Source organism: Alternaria arborescens, assembly GCF_004154835.1.
Source record: "Alternaria arborescens strain FERA 675 chromosome Unknown contig_29, whole genome shotgun sequence".
Taxonomy (NCBI): domain Eukaryota; kingdom Fungi; phylum Ascomycota; class Dothideomycetes; order Pleosporales; family Pleosporaceae; genus Alternaria; species Alternaria arborescens.
The window spans coordinates 43,815-63,121 of record NW_021167884.1 but is presented as its reverse complement, the minus strand read 5'-3'; the positions used below and the strand labels follow the sequence as shown (position 1 = coordinate 63,121).

At 50.4% G+C, this 19,307-nt stretch overlaps 7 protein-coding genes across 8 annotated transcripts; 4 read left to right on the top strand and 3 right to left on the bottom strand.

Annotated features, from left to right (window-relative positions):
• Positions 1 to 901: 901 nt before the first annotated feature.
• Positions 902 to 2,083, top strand: AA0111_g9694 (hypothetical protein; the record flags this gene model as incomplete). The annotated part of the gene is made up of 1 exon (XM_028656281.1): positions 902 to 2,083. The coding sequence occupies one exon, from the start codon at positions 902 to 904 to the stop codon at positions 2,081 to 2,083; it is 1,182 nt and encodes a 393-aa protein (XP_028502696.1).
• Positions 2,084 to 2,415: 332 nt separating this feature from the next.
• Positions 2,416 to 4,449, bottom strand: AA0111_g9693 (hypothetical protein; the record flags this gene model as incomplete). Its single annotated transcript, XM_028656280.1, has 3 exons — positions 2,416 to 3,723; positions 3,787 to 4,145; positions 4,248 to 4,449. The coding sequence occupies 3 exons, from the start codon at positions 4,447 to 4,449 to the stop codon at positions 2,416 to 2,418; spliced, it is 1,869 nt and encodes a 622-aa protein (XP_028502695.1).
• A 549-nt stretch (positions 4,450 to 4,998) lies between these two features.
• Positions 4,999 to 6,486, bottom strand: AA0111_g9692 (hypothetical protein; the record flags this gene model as incomplete). Its single annotated transcript, XM_028656279.1, has 4 exons — positions 4,999 to 5,313; positions 5,364 to 5,435; positions 5,485 to 5,572; positions 5,618 to 6,486. The coding sequence occupies 4 exons, from the start codon at positions 6,484 to 6,486 to the stop codon at positions 4,999 to 5,001; spliced, it is 1,344 nt and encodes a 447-aa protein (XP_028502694.1).
• A 1,817-nt stretch (positions 6,487 to 8,303) lies between these two features.
• AA0111_g9691 (hypothetical protein) lies at positions 8,304 to 8,777 on the top strand (the record flags this gene model as incomplete). The annotated part of the gene is made up of 2 exons (XM_028656278.1): positions 8,304 to 8,546; positions 8,619 to 8,777. The coding sequence occupies 2 exons, from the start codon at positions 8,304 to 8,306 to the stop codon at positions 8,775 to 8,777; spliced, it is 402 nt and encodes a 133-aa protein (XP_028502724.1).
• A 1,882-nt stretch (positions 8,778 to 10,659) lies between these two features.
• AA0111_g9690 (hypothetical protein) lies at positions 10,660 to 11,447 on the top strand (the record flags this gene model as incomplete). Its single annotated transcript, XM_028656277.1, has 2 exons — positions 10,660 to 10,877; positions 10,934 to 11,447. The coding sequence occupies 2 exons, from the start codon at positions 10,660 to 10,662 to the stop codon at positions 11,445 to 11,447; spliced, it is 732 nt and encodes a 243-aa protein (XP_028502611.1).
• Positions 11,448 to 12,353: 906 nt separating this feature from the next.
• AA0111_g9689 (hypothetical protein) lies at positions 12,354 to 15,768 on the top strand (the record flags this gene model as incomplete). The annotated part of the gene is made up of 3 exons (XM_028656275.1): positions 12,354 to 14,768; positions 14,819 to 15,280; positions 15,334 to 15,768. The coding sequence occupies 3 exons, from the start codon at positions 12,354 to 12,356 to the stop codon at positions 15,766 to 15,768; spliced, it is 3,312 nt and encodes a 1,103-aa protein (XP_028502675.1).
• Positions 15,769 to 16,698: 930 nt separating this feature from the next.
• Positions 16,699 to 17,765, bottom strand: AA0111_g9688 (hypothetical protein; the record flags this gene model as incomplete). 2 transcript variants are annotated; one of them, XM_028656274.1, is made up of 2 exons in its annotated part: positions 16,699 to 17,240; positions 17,306 to 17,765. In XM_028656274.1, 2 exons carry the CDS (start codon positions 17,763 to 17,765, stop codon positions 16,699 to 16,701), a joined length of 1,002 nt encoding a protein of 333 aa, XP_028502677.1. The 2 variants fall into 2 exon arrangements, with proteins under 2 accessions (XP_028502677.1, XP_028502676.1); XM_028656273.1 differs by lacking the exon at positions 16,699 to 17,240 and having other exon boundaries at positions 17,253 to 17,765.
• Positions 17,766 to 19,307: the final 1,542 nt, after the last annotated feature.

Genomic DNA, 19,307 nt, shown 5'->3' with positions numbered 1-19,307 from the left:
CGACCGCAAGGGTTGTTTGGTAATTTGAGCTCCTATTAGCAAGGTAGCACGCCGGCGAGACGCTATGCAAATGTCCAACAACGCAGTGCACGGTGTTGAGGTCTTACACGGAACCCTGTCATGAAAAGACATTGGGCGCTATCCTGAGCAGAGTATGCGGGCTACGGCTTACGAGAAGAGGAAGGGAAAGGGAACGACAAGAAGATGCGAAAGTGCGGTATCGCTGCATCGCGAAAGAATTGCTGAAGAAGAGACTACTGCGAAAGACAAAAAGTGCGTTGTGATGGCAAAGAGGTCTCGAAACGATAAGGTGTGAGAATCCTCGCTTCTCAGTCAGATATTTCTTAGAATTTTAGTTCCAAGGCATATAGAATACCACCGTGATTGTGGCATTTCTTGTTCTGAATTACCTGACTGCATAGGTACGTTGCGATTCGCGAAAGGTCGGAAGTAGCTCATCTGCTATTTATCAAAAGCATGATATGAGTGATGCGTGATCCTGGGATCGGACGTGGCCGTCTGATGTCGAACAAGGTGTTGGTGACAGGAATCATGGTGTTGAGTTCCCCAAGGCAAACCTCAATCGCCTAGGTGACGCACGTGGCGCTAGCGTGCCGCGGCTGCGTCCAACGACGTCAATCAAGCCAGGACCCTGGATCTTGCGCAAGACGTCTTTTCTTTTTGCGCTCAGCGCGTCTTTGACAATAAACCTTCAATAACCGGAATACACGCATATCGCGCGCAGACACCTAGCTTGGACTGCCAAAACAACGCTACCGTCGCGAATAAAGTGCACGCGACCGCGCGAGGCACCGGCCAAACACAAGACGGCCGCCTGCCGCCGACATCAGCGACAACACCACTCTTACCCTGCATAACATCCACCACATACATCGCAATCATGGCGCCTTTAAAGATCTCGATACCGACAGCGCAAAACCAGACACCTGAGAACGGAAAGGCCTACACATCATATACCATCAAGATCGAACACCCCTTCCCCCGCGCCACAACCAGCGTTCAGAAGCGCTACTCTGACTTCTCCTCTCTCGACTCGGCCTTGCGATCAGAAGCCGGGTGCGCGCCGCCCGCTCCCCTCCCACCAAAATCCTGGCTCGGCGGCTTCCTAGGCATAGGCAACACGGCAAGCTCACCTGAAGCCATCGAGAAGCGACGAGCAGGCTTGGAGGCCTATCTGCGGGCCATCGAGAGCAGCGAAGACGGACGCTGGCGCATTTGCAAAGCCTACAAGTCCTTCCTCGACCTAGGCGGCGAACAAAACGGCAGCAACGGGAAGAAAACTACTGGCTTCCCCGGTTCACAGTTTGGAAAAGACAGAGTGAGGGATTCGTCGGACTGGCTGGATAAACATGCTGAACTCAAATCTAACCTCCAAGACGCACGGAGATGGTTGACGAAACGCGAACAAGCGACCGCAGCAACTGCGCAGCACGAGGCAGCGGCTAACGCGAAGAAGAGCCTCGTCAGAGCTTCCACGCTCATCTCCGCGCTGGACGAAGGACTGAGCCGGCTAGGTGGCGCCAACACAAAAGGCGGTTCGGACGACTGGTCCGGCGAGAAACTAGGTGACGGCGAGATACGCCGAAGAAAAGACATGATCAGTGGTCTACGCAAAGAACGCGATGGTCTAGATTCGGTGCTCAACAGCATGGCTGTCAAGGCTGCGATATCGGGTTCTGGTGCCGCCTCGCACAATGCGCCGTCGACGTCTTCGGCTGCTGTCACGGAGAGCCAGAAAGCGGGTCTGTTCAAAGGCGCGGCGTCTGCCAACAAGTCGTCGTCCAGTCGCAGGGTGCTGGGCGGTGCACCGGCGCAGGAAACGGATAAAACACGCGAATTGGATAATGAAGGTGTTTTGCAGCTGCAGCAGCAGATTATTGCTGCGCAGGATGAGGATCTGGTTGATATAGCGACTGTGGTGAGGAGGATGAAGGAGATGGGTGTCACGATTAACAGAGAGATTGTCGAGCAGAATGCCATGCTTGGGTTGTTTGAGGAGGATGTCGAGAGGGTGGATGGCAAGATTAAGATTGCTAAGAAGAGGATTGATAAGATCCATTGAGTGCAGTCGACTACGCATGTGGGGGTAGCGAGTGGGGCGGACGGGAGAAGTTCATCTCGCGCTTGTAATATATGGTATTGGAGTACGGCTATTGGTATTGGTATTGGCTCTAGGGTAGTCTTTCGATTAGCTTGGCAAGGTTCGGATAATATGATTGTGATACCCCTCTGAATAAGATAACACGATGCCTGGGTGCAATTCGCATATCTCATGTGTATCCATGTATCTCAACAGTACATTATGGATTCACTCTCTTCTGCTCATGTAAGAAACGATCGTAATTCCTCCTCGCCTTCCTCTGACGAGAACTCGACCCCTCTCAAACCCACTGATCAGTGCTCCGCTTCATTCGTTCCATGGCTTTCCGTGTCACCGAATATCCAACCGTATTTCCTATTTCTTCTCTGGCCTGCTCCTCTACCACAATACGGATCCTCTTCCTTGCCCCCATCATGATTCGCTTCCCTACACGCTGCCCGTGGTTGCCTTCGTGGCAGATCTCGACCTATCATATCTGTTCGCGGAATGGACAAGCCACTTGCATCTCCCCCAACATTCCCATCTCTAATCCCAGTCCGCGAAATCGGAGTTCCTTCTTTTCCGTTGCCCCGATACGGGTTCGAAGAGTAATGCCTCCTCGCCTGCTCCTCTACCACCGCCGTCATCGGAACCATCGACTCCGATGATGCATGATTCATATTTGATAAATCGGCTGCGTATGGAGGAGGGTCCGCTGGAGGATATGGACCTATCTGAATAGGAGGAAGTCCTTGTGCACGACGTAACTGTAAATTACGCTGCGTGACCGCTAGTCCGGCATACGCCCGCTGTAGCAGTTCTATTCCTTTTTCGCCTTCGGGGATTGCTGAAGGAACCTCACCTCTTGGTAGATTATAAGGAGGCGGGAAAACCTGGCGGCTTTTTACCAGTTGGCCGCGGTGAAACGTCTCGGGATTGTTTGTCATCAAGCTGTTTAGGGGGTGGTTGCCGGGAAGGGGGTGCTTGTTGGGAGGAGGTATCACCTCTTGGCCGGAGTTGTTGAACAAGGCCCCACTGTATGGGTTTCGATACAATTGGGATGCAGGGACGACGATATCATCAGCTCGGAAGCTTTTGTGCACTGCGGCCCAGTCGGTATACGTGGGCCATGTTGCATAATCCACCAACGACGAATGCTCCCGTGGAGAGGCTCTCGACATTTCGAACGCGACAGCTTCTGGTCGAAGAGGCGTGCTACCAGAGGTGGATGGTTGAGTATGGTTGTCGGAGCTGAAGGAAGGTGTCCTGTTCGGTAGAAATGCTTGTCCTCTGAATGGGGTAACTGGATTATTGTATGGGGCCACTTCTAGTCGGAGAGGACCGTTAACGACATTAGATGATTGTGTTCCGGAAAATGACCATTTCTTTCCTTTTGGGGCGTATTTGTCCTTCGATGTCTGAAATCCGACAGAGTGGCGAAGCTCCTCGACTGTTTGATTGTGGCTTTTGCCAGGTATGAAGGTGGCAGCTGGCGGAGGAAAGGGCGGATGGATTGGCGGTGGTGATTTGGTTTTGGGCTCATTGTTGAACAACCGGCGTGCCTCAACTAATCGCCATGCAGCTTTATTTTTCTGACGCTGACTTTCTATACTCTCGCCGAGCTACGGTTGAGCGTTCAGCGGTGCGAGCTGGGACTCTGTGTTGATATTGTTGGAATTTCTTACAGGCGGTAGAGCACTACTGCTACATCCACGGGGCTGGGCCGACTCTCGTTGTGTAATTCTGTCTTCCCTCTCCAGTCGATTCGCTCGCTCGTGGAACCCGAATTTGACGGCATCGAAACGGGCGTTCGCTGGTGCTGGGCGAGATCTTCCATCTTTATTTGCCTGGCCAGAACTTGTTATCGGAGTTGGGACACCGTTCTTAAACAGCGGTTGCTCCCTTGCCATCTCTCTTTTGAAATGCGCTTGTCTTTCCGACTCATTTGCCCGCTCCTGGGCATTGATACGGCCCCACTCCACTACTTGGTTGGGATCGAGGTCTGCATAGCTGCCATCTCGTGGGCTCTCTCTAGCAATCACACCTGGATCGTTATCTCGCAAAAGGTTTGTCAGTCCCGGGATGCCGTCGCACAAGAAGCAGTGACCAGGATATCGCTCCGGCTCCTAGATGCGAGCTTGTATACATTCTTTGCCGAAAATATGGCGACAATAGGGCATCTCGACTGGTGTGTGTTCGTTGCTGAGCCTTTGGTGACACCCATCGCAGACGACATATTTGTATGTGTTGTAGTCGATCGGTCCGCTGCTCGGAGTGTCACCGTTGGAGTTACCGCTATGGGGGGCTCTAGGAGCCGAGGAATCCATTAGCGAGTGCTGGACAGTCATATTGGAGGTAATATCCAATCAAGCGTTGGGATATGGTAACTGGCGGCGAGTGGAAATGTAGCTCTAGTGGGTGGTGAAAGAGCGTTTTAACAATGTCGTTAGACCGGGGTTATGGTTGTAATGACTAACGGTGAGTCGGATCGCAACCTCAGGTGAGCCGTAGAATACCTAAGTAATGACGCTGCGCAATTAGAAATGCGTGATAGTGGAGGGTGGTAAGTAGAGACGAGAGTGATAGGTGCTGGTGGGAGAAAGTAGGCTCAACGGTGAGACGAGCCTGAAAACAAAGCTCGGATCATTGCTACGGAGGCAGCAGCATCTAGCGAGTCCACGTGTGAAATGTAAGTGGAAGGTGCAGAGACGTTCACGGCAAAAGCCTGGAGAACTCAGCCTACTGTTGATATTGGCTCGGCATCCTTATCACTAGCTTGGCGACTAGAACAAGAAGAATGACGTATTTGGATAGATCGAGTATATTTAGTTTGATGATCTCGAAGCAGGCGTATCTCTCAAGATATCGACAACCCAGCTACCCGTAGCTGCACCATCTTAATCCGTACCATCACCCAACCTCATCGTGCTCAGATTATCGCTCCTGACCTTCTGAATATGATCAATCGCTTCAATGAGATGCGGCACAAACTTGGCCGGATTTTCCGTAGCTGGGAAATGACCTAGATCCGGCATGCTCTTGTGCATAGCTCCAGGTATCTTGTCTGCCGTCTTCTGTGCCATTTCTGGTGTATTGGACCAATCGTACTCGCCAGTCAACATGTATATGGGGCAACTCTGGGTGTCGACCTTGGCGACGCGTGATCGGCCGTCCCAGCCGCCAAAGTAGAAGTCGAGGTCGCCGTGGAAGATCTGCGAACGGGTTAGTAGGGTTGGAAAGATGGGTCTGGGGTTGCGCTTACGCCGTAGGCTTGGGCACTGTATGTGTGCCATATGAGCTGTTTATTTGCGCGAGGTGTAGTTGGTGCCATCATCTATTGAAGTCAGCAGTGGTTCTATCGCACATGGCTCATTTGCACATACCCCGTAGATCCATTCTGGGTTGAAAAGCGACTGGTTGACTACTGGAGAGCGGTCGTGCCATTGTCGCTCCATATTGAGGTAGTCGGACCTGTCTTTATGAGTACGGCTCCCTTTACGTTAAACATCCACTTACCCTTGCAGAGGAATGACTCCCGCGGCGCCAACTTCCCTGTGTCGAATCGCAACTGCCAAACAAACCTGTCCAGCCATACTCGCGCCGCAAATGATGGGTCTTCGCAGGCCAAGAGCTTTCACGAAAGCTGTGATCATTCCCACGTAGCTATCTTCAGTATTCGTATGCGCGCCTGGTGCGTAGTTCTTCGATGGGAAACTTCGTCCATGTCCAGGCAGGTCAAACGCGTACATGATGCACTTCTTGCGCATTCTCGCATCATTCATAACGCCGTGATATTGCCGGCTGTCGCTGCCAGCGGTATGCAAGAAGACAATGGGCTGCTTTCCCTCACCAGAGTACTCGTAGAAGACCTTGCATCTACCCCACACTGGAGCTTCAAGGTATGTGTACTTTCCGGTAAGGAAATCCCGCTCCGGTTCGACTTGCTCGTCTTCTTTCATTGGTCCACAGTGCGCGTCATGTGTAAGCTCTAGGACGCGCCTCCATACATGGGTCCATTGCGCGAAGGCTGTCTGATCGCCCAGCACTTCAATGCCTTTCTGCTTGATGTTCATGCCGAACATTCCCCAGTAGCTCTGGTACGGCATAGCCGGGACTGCTTTGAAATGCTGTTCCCATTGCTCGGGGAGAGCCACAAGCGTGAATAGAGCATCTTTCGACGCGCCAGTGCTGGCTTTTGCGCTGCCATTGGACACTGTGATGAGGAGGGTGTTGTCCGAACCACTTGACTTGATACCAAAAGTGACGTCCTTCTCGATAGCGTTTGACGTTGTGAAGGCTTTCAGCTGATCGTCAGATTGGAGGAGCTCGGAGAGCTTGTCTAAGCTTCCTTTAAGAGCCGCGGTAAGGTCGGACCAGTCAGACATGGCAGCTTCGAGTGTGCAATAGCTCGTTGCAACGCGACAAGGACGGACGAATGATTGATTGTATGAATTGGCTCAAGAGAGGCAGAGGAGGGCAGGAAATAGAGCGCAAGCATGCCGACGGCGTGCTCTACACATATAGTGACGCATAAACCCCGGCATCGCCCAGAGCTAGCTCTGGAGCTATGGTGCCAGGAGGGGTAGACGTAGTGCGGGGTTCTGCACACGTGGGCGCATGTCTCGACTTCCGCTCGTCATATTTCCGGTGAGCTTTACGTTGACCCAGTCCAGATTTGGGAGGACTAGTTGAAGATGCATGCCATGAGAAGAGGCGGGGAGTGTTGATCAAGCAAGCCGAACGCGCGAAGACGCGTTAAGTGCTCTTAGCGCGAGCGCCAAGGAACTGGCAGCGGCACTGAAGACAGGCGATCGTTCCCCACAACGCTCCGAACCCGCGTCCGAGCACGCTGCAAGTGTCGCGCAGGAGAGCCCCGGACCATTAACTTTAGCAAATCTGCCCTGGCTATAGGTGTCTCAATTTTATGATGACGAACTAAGGATCGCTGTCGGAATTCCTTTGGTCCGGTTCAAACGTGTTGGCGTTACGCCACTCGAACGTCAGCCGAGGGGACGTATATCGCAACGAAGTATCCTCACGTTCATGCTCATATGCCGCAACAAATGGCCGTAGCACAAGTCCTGCGCTATCTGACCAATAAGTTCAGCTTACGCAATGAATGACAAGCAGGACGCGAACAGATTCCCATGACTTGCTCGAGGCGGCAACTAATTCCCGGCACCGCATGTACCATATCAAGTGCGCCCTGTGTAGTTCCTGTTGCACAGCATCAAGGCACACAAAGGTTCCTTGGAGGCTACATAATCTTCTCTACAAATCAAGCACATCCTTGTCTTACATCTGCTAGGCGGCTAAGCGCATACGGTTCGGCTTTCCCTTCTAGCCCGAGCAATATGCAAGGTATTACTGCCTACGCGAGACAGGCACGTCGAATACTTACCCGATCGAATCCATCTTTTGCTAGAAGCACATGCGCATCTTGTTGACTTCGCCAACATAATAAGCGCTACTGGCCGACATGTTGTGCTCCTACCAACGTACTTTGTCCACCGCTCAGACCTGGTCGTCTGAACCCATGACTAGCCGTACGGATATCTGGAGCGGATATGACGTGCTGCATCTACTCACAGTAACGATACCATGTGCGGGAAGACTCGTCTTCATACTAGAGATGAACCTCGTTCGAGAGTTAACGATACATGCGTGCATGTCACTCGACTAGTTTGGGTAGCATCAGCGGATAGACTTTGCGCATTGAGAAAACGATGGCAAGCTGCTTACGGGAAAGGAGAACAACGCGGAGCCTGCAAGAGGCCATCTGGAAGTGTACTGATAACTTAGGAAGGGGATCTCATGGGCATACTGCCAAAGTGCCGCAGTCTTCTTGTTTTTCGCCTAGGCATTCATCAACGGGTTACACCAGACATCAAATGGTCTCTGTTGTTCACCCGAGAGCCTTTCGTATACGACTCTGCAACTATCCCCTTCCTTTCGAAGGAAGCACCAGCGGGCGTCCTGTCTTTCTATCGGGAGAGAATGGAACGTAATTCCGCATACGCTGTATCAGCAGTGTGATCACAAGCATGGCCGTCTTGACCAGTGTTAACCAAATCTTCAGCAACACATACAAGTACAGCCGCAAACGCCGTATCACACTTGCTAACCTCATCACAGCAACACCTATTCTCACCATCCCATCACGACCTAACACCAAATCCCACAAGTCGTTTCGTACTTTACAATGCGCTACTCAACCCCGATCATCTCTCTCGCAGTGTCTCTTGTTCACCTTGCCACAGCCCAACTGGGCTCCGACGACACCATCTGCGAATTTCTCTACGGCACTGACTATACGGACGCATGCTGCCACACCGTCATCAGCCGCGGTGTGAACGCGCTCTGTACCGATATAGAGTACGTTAGCAACCTGACTGATTGCTCGTCCAACCACTTTCCCACTGGATGGGCTGTTTGTGTTGAAAAGGTATGTTTGCATTGCTAAAAGTTCCCATCCACTTAAGCTTCCTTTAATTGCTTGAACTGACGTCCATATTAGGAATACTCAGATTCTGGCCCGCTATTTGGTCACGGACCAAGTGGTATCGTCACGTCAGAGATGACTATGGATCAGTTGATCCAGGTATACTGGGATTACTTTAGCTCCAATGCCATGCGTGAAAGTCTGGCTAAGGCGGTTGCTCAAAGGCAGACTTGAGCATAGCCTGCGGCATGCTATCCCTGGTAGCGATTTTCCGATGTGATTTTCCGTGTCTCTATCACTCATTTGGGGTACATGTGAATTGTAGTTATTGTTGGGGGATATGTGCAACGTGACGTTGTAACGATCTAGAATTGGTAGGGAAAACCGAGATGCGGGTCAGCCGATGCATATACTTATACCACCTCGTACTTTTCATTTCCTCTCATCTCACTCATCATCTGTCGCATCTTCCCTCTAAATAAGTAACACAAGGCTTCAGCTATGGCTTTTCCAGTCGCATCTGGTTGGATCTTTCCAAGAAGCAATGGTCTTGCCAACCCTTAGCACTCTCTTACCTATGCTTGGCGTTCTTCTCCATATTCTCACTACTTCAATCGCGCAGGACACATTCTGCCAAATCTAATTCGGCGCGAGCTACGCTGACTACTGTTGCGCTGAACTGCACTCTCACGGCCCACCTTGTGACACGCCCATCTCCATCGCCAACGCCACTGATTGCACTGAAGAAATTTATCCCAGGGGGTGGTTTTGCTGCATTGACGCGGTACGTACGGCCTTGAGGATGGTATGAAGTGTGTGGATATGAGGATATGGGGGCTGATTGAAATACCACAGGAATCCAGCGGCCCCAACGACCCTGTTTGGTCTTGTAGACAAAGTTGGGAGACGGATGAAGATGGGACGACGAGTGTCGCGATGGGGAGTGGGCTGAGTATGCATTCGAGCGTTTGGAAGGAGTAAGAGGGAATCGTGTATAGCTGAATCGCGTTGCTATCTGCAACATAGCCATATAGTCGTAACTTCGATGATAGAAGCTGCCGGCACGTCTTGTTCGGTTTTAATAATCTTGGAAGTTTCGATTTACCCAGGAACCAGACGCGACCATCAAGCGGGCAAGGCAGAAAGACTACATGTCTATGCGACCTGCTCAATCAGTCAATTAACTCTTCTGAGTGTACTGCTATGAGCCTGCCGTCGCGCAGTGGAAGATGCCCGTGAAAGCGCCGCTAAGCCGGATAATGTCGTGATTTCAAAGCCATCCCTGGAGCAGGCGGAGGAGCCTGTAAGTGGAAGAAAAAAACACCCACAACATATTGTCACGATCATCTATGGGGAACTCCGGAGGGGTTGGAGATCTATCGACCATTTTCCCCGGGCAATCCAGTAGATGAGATACTTGGGCACCATCGCTGACTCGTTGATGAGCTCATTCGCAAGAATATCGAAAGAACGAATTTTTCCGCAATCTGAACATCTACTGCAAGTCGCAGAGACTACGGATTTGCTCGCATCCTGACGGCTGCCCGTAAAGAAACCGGAGTCCAAGTAGAGTGCCGCAAGGCGTTGGCGACACCTTCTACATACGTGTCGGCTCTTCAAGATTCGCATTGACCAGGTAGTATCGGTACGTACTTTTCTATACAGGTTGCCTCGCATCGTTGAGCAGACACCGAGAAGCGGAGGTATGCAAGCTTCTTGAGCGAGGATGTTTTCTAGACACACAGCCTGGAGGCCGTCTCTGTCAGCGAAGCGGCGAATATCGGCGAAACAGGTCCGGGTTTAATTCAGCGCGACTGCAAAATCCGGTACCAGCTATCATCGTCATTATCCACACCACGACAACACTGGCTGCCGGAAAATCAAATCAATGCGACGTTCCGCCCTGGCATCATGATTGGCCCCCATGACGGAATCGGCCAGAAGCCGGGCTATCTTTCCTCTCTTCATGCACGTAACTGCATAATGATCGAGCCGTACCCCACTCGAAGCTTGCACGACATAAGGCCTCTTGACCCCGCCAAATTCTTCAGATAGCGCTCAATTGTCACACCAATCTCAACTCACACTTCATCAACTCCTTTTGTATACCGTTACAATGGCCTGCGAAAACTGCAAGAAAGGTTTCAAGTGGAACGGCGAGTCCGTTGGCAAGGTGGACAAGCTCGACCAGATCGACTGCTATGTCACTGGCGACAACAAGGATGCCGCTATCCTCATCGTCACTGACGTCTTCGGCTGGACGCTTCCTAACATCCGCCTCATCGCAGACCACTACGCAAAGGAAGCCAATGCGACCGTCTACGTACCCGATGTGTAAGTAGCGACGCGACACACGCACACCATCAGCGCGACTAACCGCAATTGCGCAGATTCGGCGGCGAAGTCGTAGACCCCGACGCGCTCTCCAACCCAGAGAAGCAAAAGAACTTCGACATCATGGCCTTCCTCGGCCGCAACAGCAAGGACATCCGCTGGCCCGAGATCAAGCAGCACGCGCAAACGCTCAAGTCGCAATACAAAAAGGTCGCCGCCATTGGCTTCTGCTACGGCGGCTGGGCCTGCTTCAAGCTCGCCGCCGACCCTTCCCTGATCGACGCCATCTCCACCGCCCACCCCTCGCTGCTCGAGAAGTCGGAAATCGAGGGCGTCAAGGTCCCCGTGCAGGTCCTCTCTCCCGAGCACGACCAAATGTACACGGAGGAGCTCAAGAAGGCTACGCTTGAGACGCTGCCAAAGACGGGTGTGCAGTGGGAGTACGTCTACTTTCCTGGTCTAAACCACGGCTTCGCTGCGCGTGGTGACCCCAACGATCAGAAGCAGAAGGATGGTTTGGAGAGGGCGAAGAGGAGTGCTGTGAACTTCTTCAACGAGTTCTTGCACTAGGGTGATGATGTGGTAGGGATGTGGTTGTTCGAGCGAATGTAAATGGATATACGCAGTAATCTCAATGCCTTCGATATCTTGCCCAAAGACGGATCCTTCTTGCTGACTGGTGCGTTATTATAGTGTTATGTTTTTTGTTGTTGCGCCGTTGTGCTGTTGTGCTGTTGTGCTGTCGTGTCGTTTCCTTTCGAAGAAACCGGTCGCTCCTGCTCGACGTCATTTACTTCACTAGCGCGATAAGTTGCGCACGCTTTCTTCACAGCGCCTGTCACCCCATCACGTACACCTTATAAACCCGTAAGTCCGCTGGTCCTGGATCTAGCCATGATTCTGCTCAGTATCGCTGCGCTACCGCAGAAATGGAGGCTCGCTAGCTCGGAAGCTCAGTGTCTCTGCCTCGACGGATATGGTGTATGCAGTTGATCTCGAACGCGAGGCTGAATGGCTGATGAACAGTCACCGGTAACGCCACCAGCGCTATGCTGCAGCAAACCTAATCTACTTGCTGAGATCCGTCAGCCTTCTCCTCGCGCAGGGACCTTGCCCCGCCTAACGCAGCGAATCGAGCTGGGCGTGTCGCTGCGAAAAGCAGCCAACGCGCAGCGGCCCAACAAGGCTGTGTTAGTCGTACATGGCGTGTTCGACTTAAAACCATAAACTCAGCTGATCCAATTCCATTGTAGCGAGTTCACTCTTGCGCTTTGCGCCCACGTCAGCCGCACTTGGCACAGCCGCGGGGAAACCCAGGCACACTTGATAAGACCATCACTACCTTAGAGTATTGCCATTTGTTGTCTTTCTCTTCTCCAGCACCTCTTGCAGTCCGTACTCCGTACCACGAGTACAGGCCTCGAAAATTAGCCGTCGATCATAAGCCACAAGAAGAGCTCAGCCCTGATACAAACAATGTCGTTCTGGTCTTCGGCAAGAAATCCTGTTGCGGCTGCGACTGTTCTCTTAGATATTGGTCAAGCATTGTCCGAGCTGGATGGGGGAGGGGAACTAGTGAAGGAACACTCGATTTTCCTGGAGAAGCTGAAGAACACATTGAAAGCTGTCGATGAGGCTATGAAGGAAGGTCTTATTCCCCAGGATCTTCAGGATGATATTGCAGCAATATGGAAACCTCTTCTTGAGACGGAAGTGGAAATGGTGTCCTTCATGGGACTGGACGAACACCTCGTTAAAACCGAGAACATGAAGTCTGTCACCTCCAAATTTTACATGAAGCTCATATACCACCAGCGCTTCTCCAGCAAGATTACAAGGCTACAAAATGAAGTTATAATACCGCTTTCGGGCCTTCATAGGAGTGTTACGATCAAATTTTCCCAGGACCTTTCTGGATCCTGGAAAACATTCAAGAGATGGGCGACTGAAAGCAAGCGTTGTATTGACAAGAGACTGGTGAACGAGACCAAGATATGGTTGTGGTCTCTATCTTCGGCCGAAGAGAAATATCAGGCGTATGTCGACAACATCTCCTCGTCGAACTGCGAGTGGTTCTACTCCAAGCAAGAGTATATCGATTGGCATAATCATCTTTCGAAGAAAAGCTCTCCGATATTGTGGATCTCTGGTATTCCTAGAGTGGGAAGAACGCAGATTGCAGTAAACGTCGTTCAGAAGCTCCGCAAAGATAGGCGTACGGTGGCTTATGTCTTCTATGGTAGGAAAAAACACACCGAGACGGTTGGTGCCCGACAACTCATTGGCAACACCGAGACGGTTGATGCCCGACAACTCATTGGCACACTTTGTTGGAACCTTCTCAATCAATTTCCAGAGGATGTCGAGCTGCTATCAAAGGTTTGCAACAAAGATGGCGAGCCCACCGAAACTGAGATCCAGACTTTTCTCAAGCGTATGTGTCAAAGAAGAGACGCGATAATACTTCTGGACGGTTTGGATGAGTGTTCTCTGGATGAGAACGAGAGAGGAAAGCTCTGCCAGTTCCTCGCCTCATCAAATGACGTCTGTGATGTCATCATCTTCAGCAAGGAGCTTGAAGATGTTAAGCGGAGTCTATCAGAACACGATTCAATCCCTCGTATCAGTAATTGCGAAGTCGATTTCTGGAATGAGATAGAGAGAATTTCCACGCGATGTGCTGCAAGATTTGGATCACCGGAAGAGAAAGAGCAGAGGGGGATAGATGCCGAGGTCAGATCATGTGAGGTTATCAAAGAGCATGAAAAACGATTTCCTGGGTCAAGGGAAGATCAATTTGAGGTATATGCAATGCTGCGGCACCGAATATGTAAATCGCGCCTACCAGCCCATATTGCTCGACAGATTATTGATGAAGCCGAATACTGGATTAAATCAACCTTTGAGCGCGGTGAACCACTTGTTGTCAACGGAGAGAAGACCAAGAGAAACGTCCCCTACCTTCTCAGTAATCCTATTGATGGTGCGCGGCACTTTCCTGTCCGCAATGTCATCGCCACCTGCCGTCGTGACCAAGTATGGAGTGCATACCCAGACCAATACGGCAGTTACCAAAGGTCAAGCACATATTTCGATTTCGTTGTACGGACTCCCGACGGATCGATACGCGCCCTCGATATTGAGCAAGATGTTGGCTGGGATGACATAGAACAATACGTAGGGAGGCCGTGGTGGTCCATCCCTATTAGGAAAATGCCATACAATGAACGAACGTCTTGGATGTGTCTGATCAAGCCGGGGAGTAGACTCGGCGTCGTACCTAAAATTATCCGCATGAACAACTTCATTGATATTGTTCGGGTCGAAATCTTCTCGACGTTCCTTCTAGAGGAAGAGGACGGGCAGCACAGAGCACTGCGCAGGTTCAGACAGAAAAGGGAAGAGATTTTGGAGCAAATTTGGGATACCAGGAAGCTGACCCGATTACCAACCGATAACCCAGATGATATTGAATGGGAACTTCCATATGCACGTTACGCACTTCCAATTGCACGTTACAAGAAGAAGTTACAGTTGAGCGATTGGGGTAGGGACAATGTGCAGTCTCTTGAAAAGCAAAACAAGCCTCCACTGCCGTCCACTGACAAGAGCCTCAGATATAAGAAATCAACGCTTCGGAGTCCTCGCAGCCGGCTAATAGTGTCCCTTGGGGCCACAGATCAGTTTCTGCCAACCCCAATTCCCACAGTTCCTAAGCATTCGAGCAAACAGATAATTCTCAAGCATTCAATCCAACAGATTCCTTCGGACTATACCAACAATAGTGACAAGAATGCTCACAGCTCAGCATCGACAACTTTCGTTAGGATGATCCGGGAGCTTGTTCGACCGAAAGTGCGTTCTGGCTATAAGAGACTGGAGTGGACATGTGTAAGCCATTTTCTGCAACCACCGACAACTTACACGCACTTACATGATAGACCTGCGGAGAACCTCTCTACAGTGACTTCGAAGAAAAGACACATAGCTCTCTTGATCAACTTGCCGCCAGACTGAAACAACAGTCTGGCCAAAGCTCACAGCATGGCGCTACTGCATCGATACCACAACCAAAGAAAGCGCACACGAGACAAGCCAACACGGTAGGGTATAATATGCCCGGAGGAAGCAGCAGCACCTCCCATAGTCAGAACAATATTGCAAGTAACGTTACACCGCCATCAGGTCTTAAGACTGTCAAGACCTCCCCACCGACTGCTTTACAACTGTGCATTGAAACAGGAAAGTACAAGCTTGAAATGAGCGAGCTCACCCGCCCCAGTCCTGCCGTCAGCGATGGCGAACTCTTCGCAATGATACGAGAGCAATACGAAACAACTCGCCGCTCGATATTCCCAACGTGGGCCCGATTCAAGAAGCCAAACAAAGCCATCTTTGTAAAAGTCCGTCGCACATGTCCATCACCATCCATACTCCACAACTGACATAATTGTAGTTCTTCCTTGGACCAAGACGGGCCGTTTCCCTCAACTACGAAACCCCCTCAATACCACCAGCCACAGAAGTCAGGCATAATTACGATTACGATCCTTGCCCAATGGAGATGCCCCCCATGGACAGCCAAGTCTTCTTTCACCACTTTTACGCTTCCAAATCAAAACATCCCGACGTGTTTTGGAGTGAACGGCTGCCATGGAAAGTCGGACCTGCACTCAAACCTAAAGATAATGGCTGGGGCATTCATCTCGAAGAAAGCCCCAATTGGGCGCTGTTCGCTATGTTGATGTGTCTGCTCTTGTCGCTAAGTGGTATTATCGCAGGGATCTACGGGTGGAAAATGGAAGATGCGCAGACGGGGGTCGCGATCGGAGCGTGGTTGACTAGTGTGCAGGTCATGGGGATCACAGCTGTGTTCTTTTGGTGGAGTTAAGAGGGCGTTGCATCACCGTGTTGCCACATTCCATCTCCAGAATCTCATCTGATCAGATGAGTCTCCATCATTTTAGACTTGCTGGATACAGCCGGTTCGCGACCATAGTCAGGTTAGCTTTCACTTGTTCTCTTGCTTGCTACAATGCTGGGAAGCTAGAGGTTGTGACTCTAGGGTCTTCGGACGCGAAATCTGACCTTCGAAAAAGGCCAAACTAGTGACGAACAGATTTGTCTCGAGATTTCTTGGAGTAAAGACTGAACTGGCGGGGCTGACATAAGACAGATAATACTTTTGGATCGTGGCTGTGCATGTGCATGATCAATCCAGAAAGAACTCCCTCACTTTGCATTCCTTTGAATCACTCATCTGCCTGTGCATTATCCCATGAATCAATATCTCCCTAAAGTTCATGGGACCATGATCCTCCGTATGCGGTCGAAATATGTAGCGCACTTGACTGCTACGAAGGACGCAAATGAGGTTGCCGCTTTGGTTATCTTTGCGAACTAGGCAAAAGCGGCCTTTCTTAGTGACTGCAAACCTTCTGCCATGAGATGGAAAACAGGGGGCGTGAAAGCACATAATCGAATTTGTTATATCAGATTCGTCAGCACCTTCATCGGTGGGAAAACCAAGGAATTCCCGGTGCTTTTCGAATGTGGTCTTGAGGTATGATCTCCGCATCCTCCTATAAGTGCCCATAACCTCTGGCTTGATGGTGTCGGCATAATCGAGCAAAACACTGTTTTCCGCACGTATGGAATGATTTGTTACAAATTCGTATCAGTTGACAAAGAAGAAGTAGCGATTGTTCACATCATAGTGATCGCAGTGATGTCAAGGGGCATCCTCTCGGGTAGGTCAAGCTTCATTCATTTCCTCAGATAGATTGGGCTAAACCCCTAAACACATCAGCTGGAAGTCCATCTAAGCCGCTACTATTTCCCCGCCGCTAGTGTTTGTACCAACAAAGACTACCAGAACGGCCGCATAAGCTGCTGTGGCCGACAGAACATCCATCTGTTTCTCGAGAAAGTATGAAACGACCAACCCAAAAAGAAACACACAGATTGACGTAGTGACGAGAGACGTAGTTCTGGTATTGTGTAACACCATTACCAACATCGGACCGACGAGGAATGTACCACCCATGACCGCCATAAAAGTGCGTTCTAGGTAGGCTGTGTACTCTTCTTTCTTGTTCTTAGCTCTTCGTGAGCCACCAAACTTGTCAACATCGTCCGCGTCTATGATGGGGGAATGGCTGCATATTTTTTCCATATCTTTTTCGAAGGATTCACGATATTTCTGTTCGACGTCGTTTCGCACCATGTACGACTTGTGTTTCGACTTTTGATCTTCAATGGTAAGACGAGAGAGCGTCAACTTGGTGGAAACCAGGAATGGATCCAAGCGTTCACCTCTTCTTGCGCATTCGGCGATGTAGTCCCAATCGCGAAGCGCTTCGACTACAACAGACATTAGATACGTGAGACATCTGTGGGGTGGTTCGAGTTCAGCAGTCTCCACTCACCATACTCATGAATCGTCTTTGTGCAACTTCCGCTGTCAAAACTGTAGTCGTCGTGTAGAGGTGCCGGATATTTTGTCTTGAACGCCAATCCAACGAGTTCGTGACGGAGGTTTTCCAGGTTGATTCTATGCATCGTGGCGAGGTTGACTATCAAGGCATTTTTCTCTTCGTAAATGAGATCGTCCTTGTATGGAAATTGAAGGCGTTCAAAACAATCATTGTCTGCTTTCGTCGGGATATCTGCTGCTCTCACTGGACGAGCATATGCGTGCTCTTCGTCGTTCTCATCCATCCATACTTCTCCTGGCTCTTCGCGCGATACTCTCCTGACATCTGGGAAGTCAACCCTCGTCTGCCGAGCTGATTCTGGAGATTCATTCCGAGGTGACTCAGGCCGTGGAGGTGGGCAGACTGATGAAGGGCATGTCTGAGATGGTGGAGGCGGAGGATAATAAGACATCATGGATGGGCATGCTGAATGACATTTGTTGGTCGCGGAGGTTCTGGAATCAGGGATTGGGGGATGTCCGAGTTCGAGGTCTAGGACACCTGACATCGTCACTCTGGCCGGCAGGTTCTGGTGTTGGAAGGGCTTTGGGAAAGAGCGATGGACAAAATAGAGTATGCGTACCAAAAATCAGTGTTGCTTATAGAGTTCGATGCAGCAACTCTTAACCTAATTTACTTTTGATTGATTCATAATGACGCTCTCACGGCAAATAACGCGTAGCGACGTAACTAACACTGCAGTAGCAATTGCATCTCAGCCGCACGCCGCCATTCTCTTAGCGTATGCCAATCGTGCATGAGCCTCGCTTGACCTGCAAAGCTGCTTTGCTTTATATGCCAAGCGAAGCGGGGTATTGTAACTCTTGATTATCTGTTGAACATAGTATAGCTGCTAGGGTAGCAGTTGAGTAAGCTATAGGTGCGTAATCACGGGGGAACTTGGATAGAATGGGACACCTCATGTCGCTAACAACAAGTCCGGCAAATTCGTATGCTCACTGTCATGTCTGAGGAGCCTACACCGGAAGGGTCCACATAGACGCTGGGGATTGCGGCCCTGACGTGGGACTGGGAGATAGTTAGGCAAGCAAACCTTATCACAGTTCGGTCCAAGGCATGCACCATTTCTCTCCGAACATGTCAGGGTTCCGGAAACATGCGATGTGTTGTGTGAGCAGAAGACTGATACTAAGTGAATCAGCGAGGAAACGCAAACAGTAAATAGCGTGCCTGCTTAAGCAAATATGATTCACAAGTACATGCAAATTGTGGAAATCGTTGCTATCGAGCATCTCGAATATTTTCCCGAACACTTCTAGATCGTGTGCCACGATCCTGTACGTTGAGTGAAGGATGTCGATCCCTGAAAAGCATTCGACCACTGTTCGTTGGTTGTCGATCATTTCCAAGTGTCGTTGATGTGGACTTTTGCAGAAAATTGAAGTTTTCAATCCTAATGCAACAAAGTCTTTGCCTCGCCGTATGATAGATGATGAGAGTATGCAGCACAGCATAAACCGCCTCTTTGGTACTCCCTCGATCGATGCAGATAACGTCTACTCATAAAGGTTCAACATTTCCAGATTGATGTAGTGTTTGCAAAAATAGATGGAAGATTGGGGTGATTGGAATAGTGTAGCCTTCGCATATGATGGAGTGAGCCTCATATTCTTCATCCACTGTGTACGAGAGTGCATCGAAAGTCAGTTCTGTAAGGGGGCAGAGAGTGAACTTGATGCGCAAAAGCTCATCGTTCCCGGATAGCAGCTGAGAAAGACGAATCTGCCCTGCAGTCATGTCAAGTGCTTAGTATTGGTACTCCTGCGCCATGACCAAAGAGGCCAGGCAGTCACTCGATGTTTTGGAAATATGTGACACGTTTGATCCTCTTGTTAGACTGAGGCAGGAAAGAGATAACAGAAGTAGAACGGAAAAGAAGAAAGAATGGGCGGTTATATGGGGCCTGGAAAAGAGGGGTCGCCGGTATGGTCAG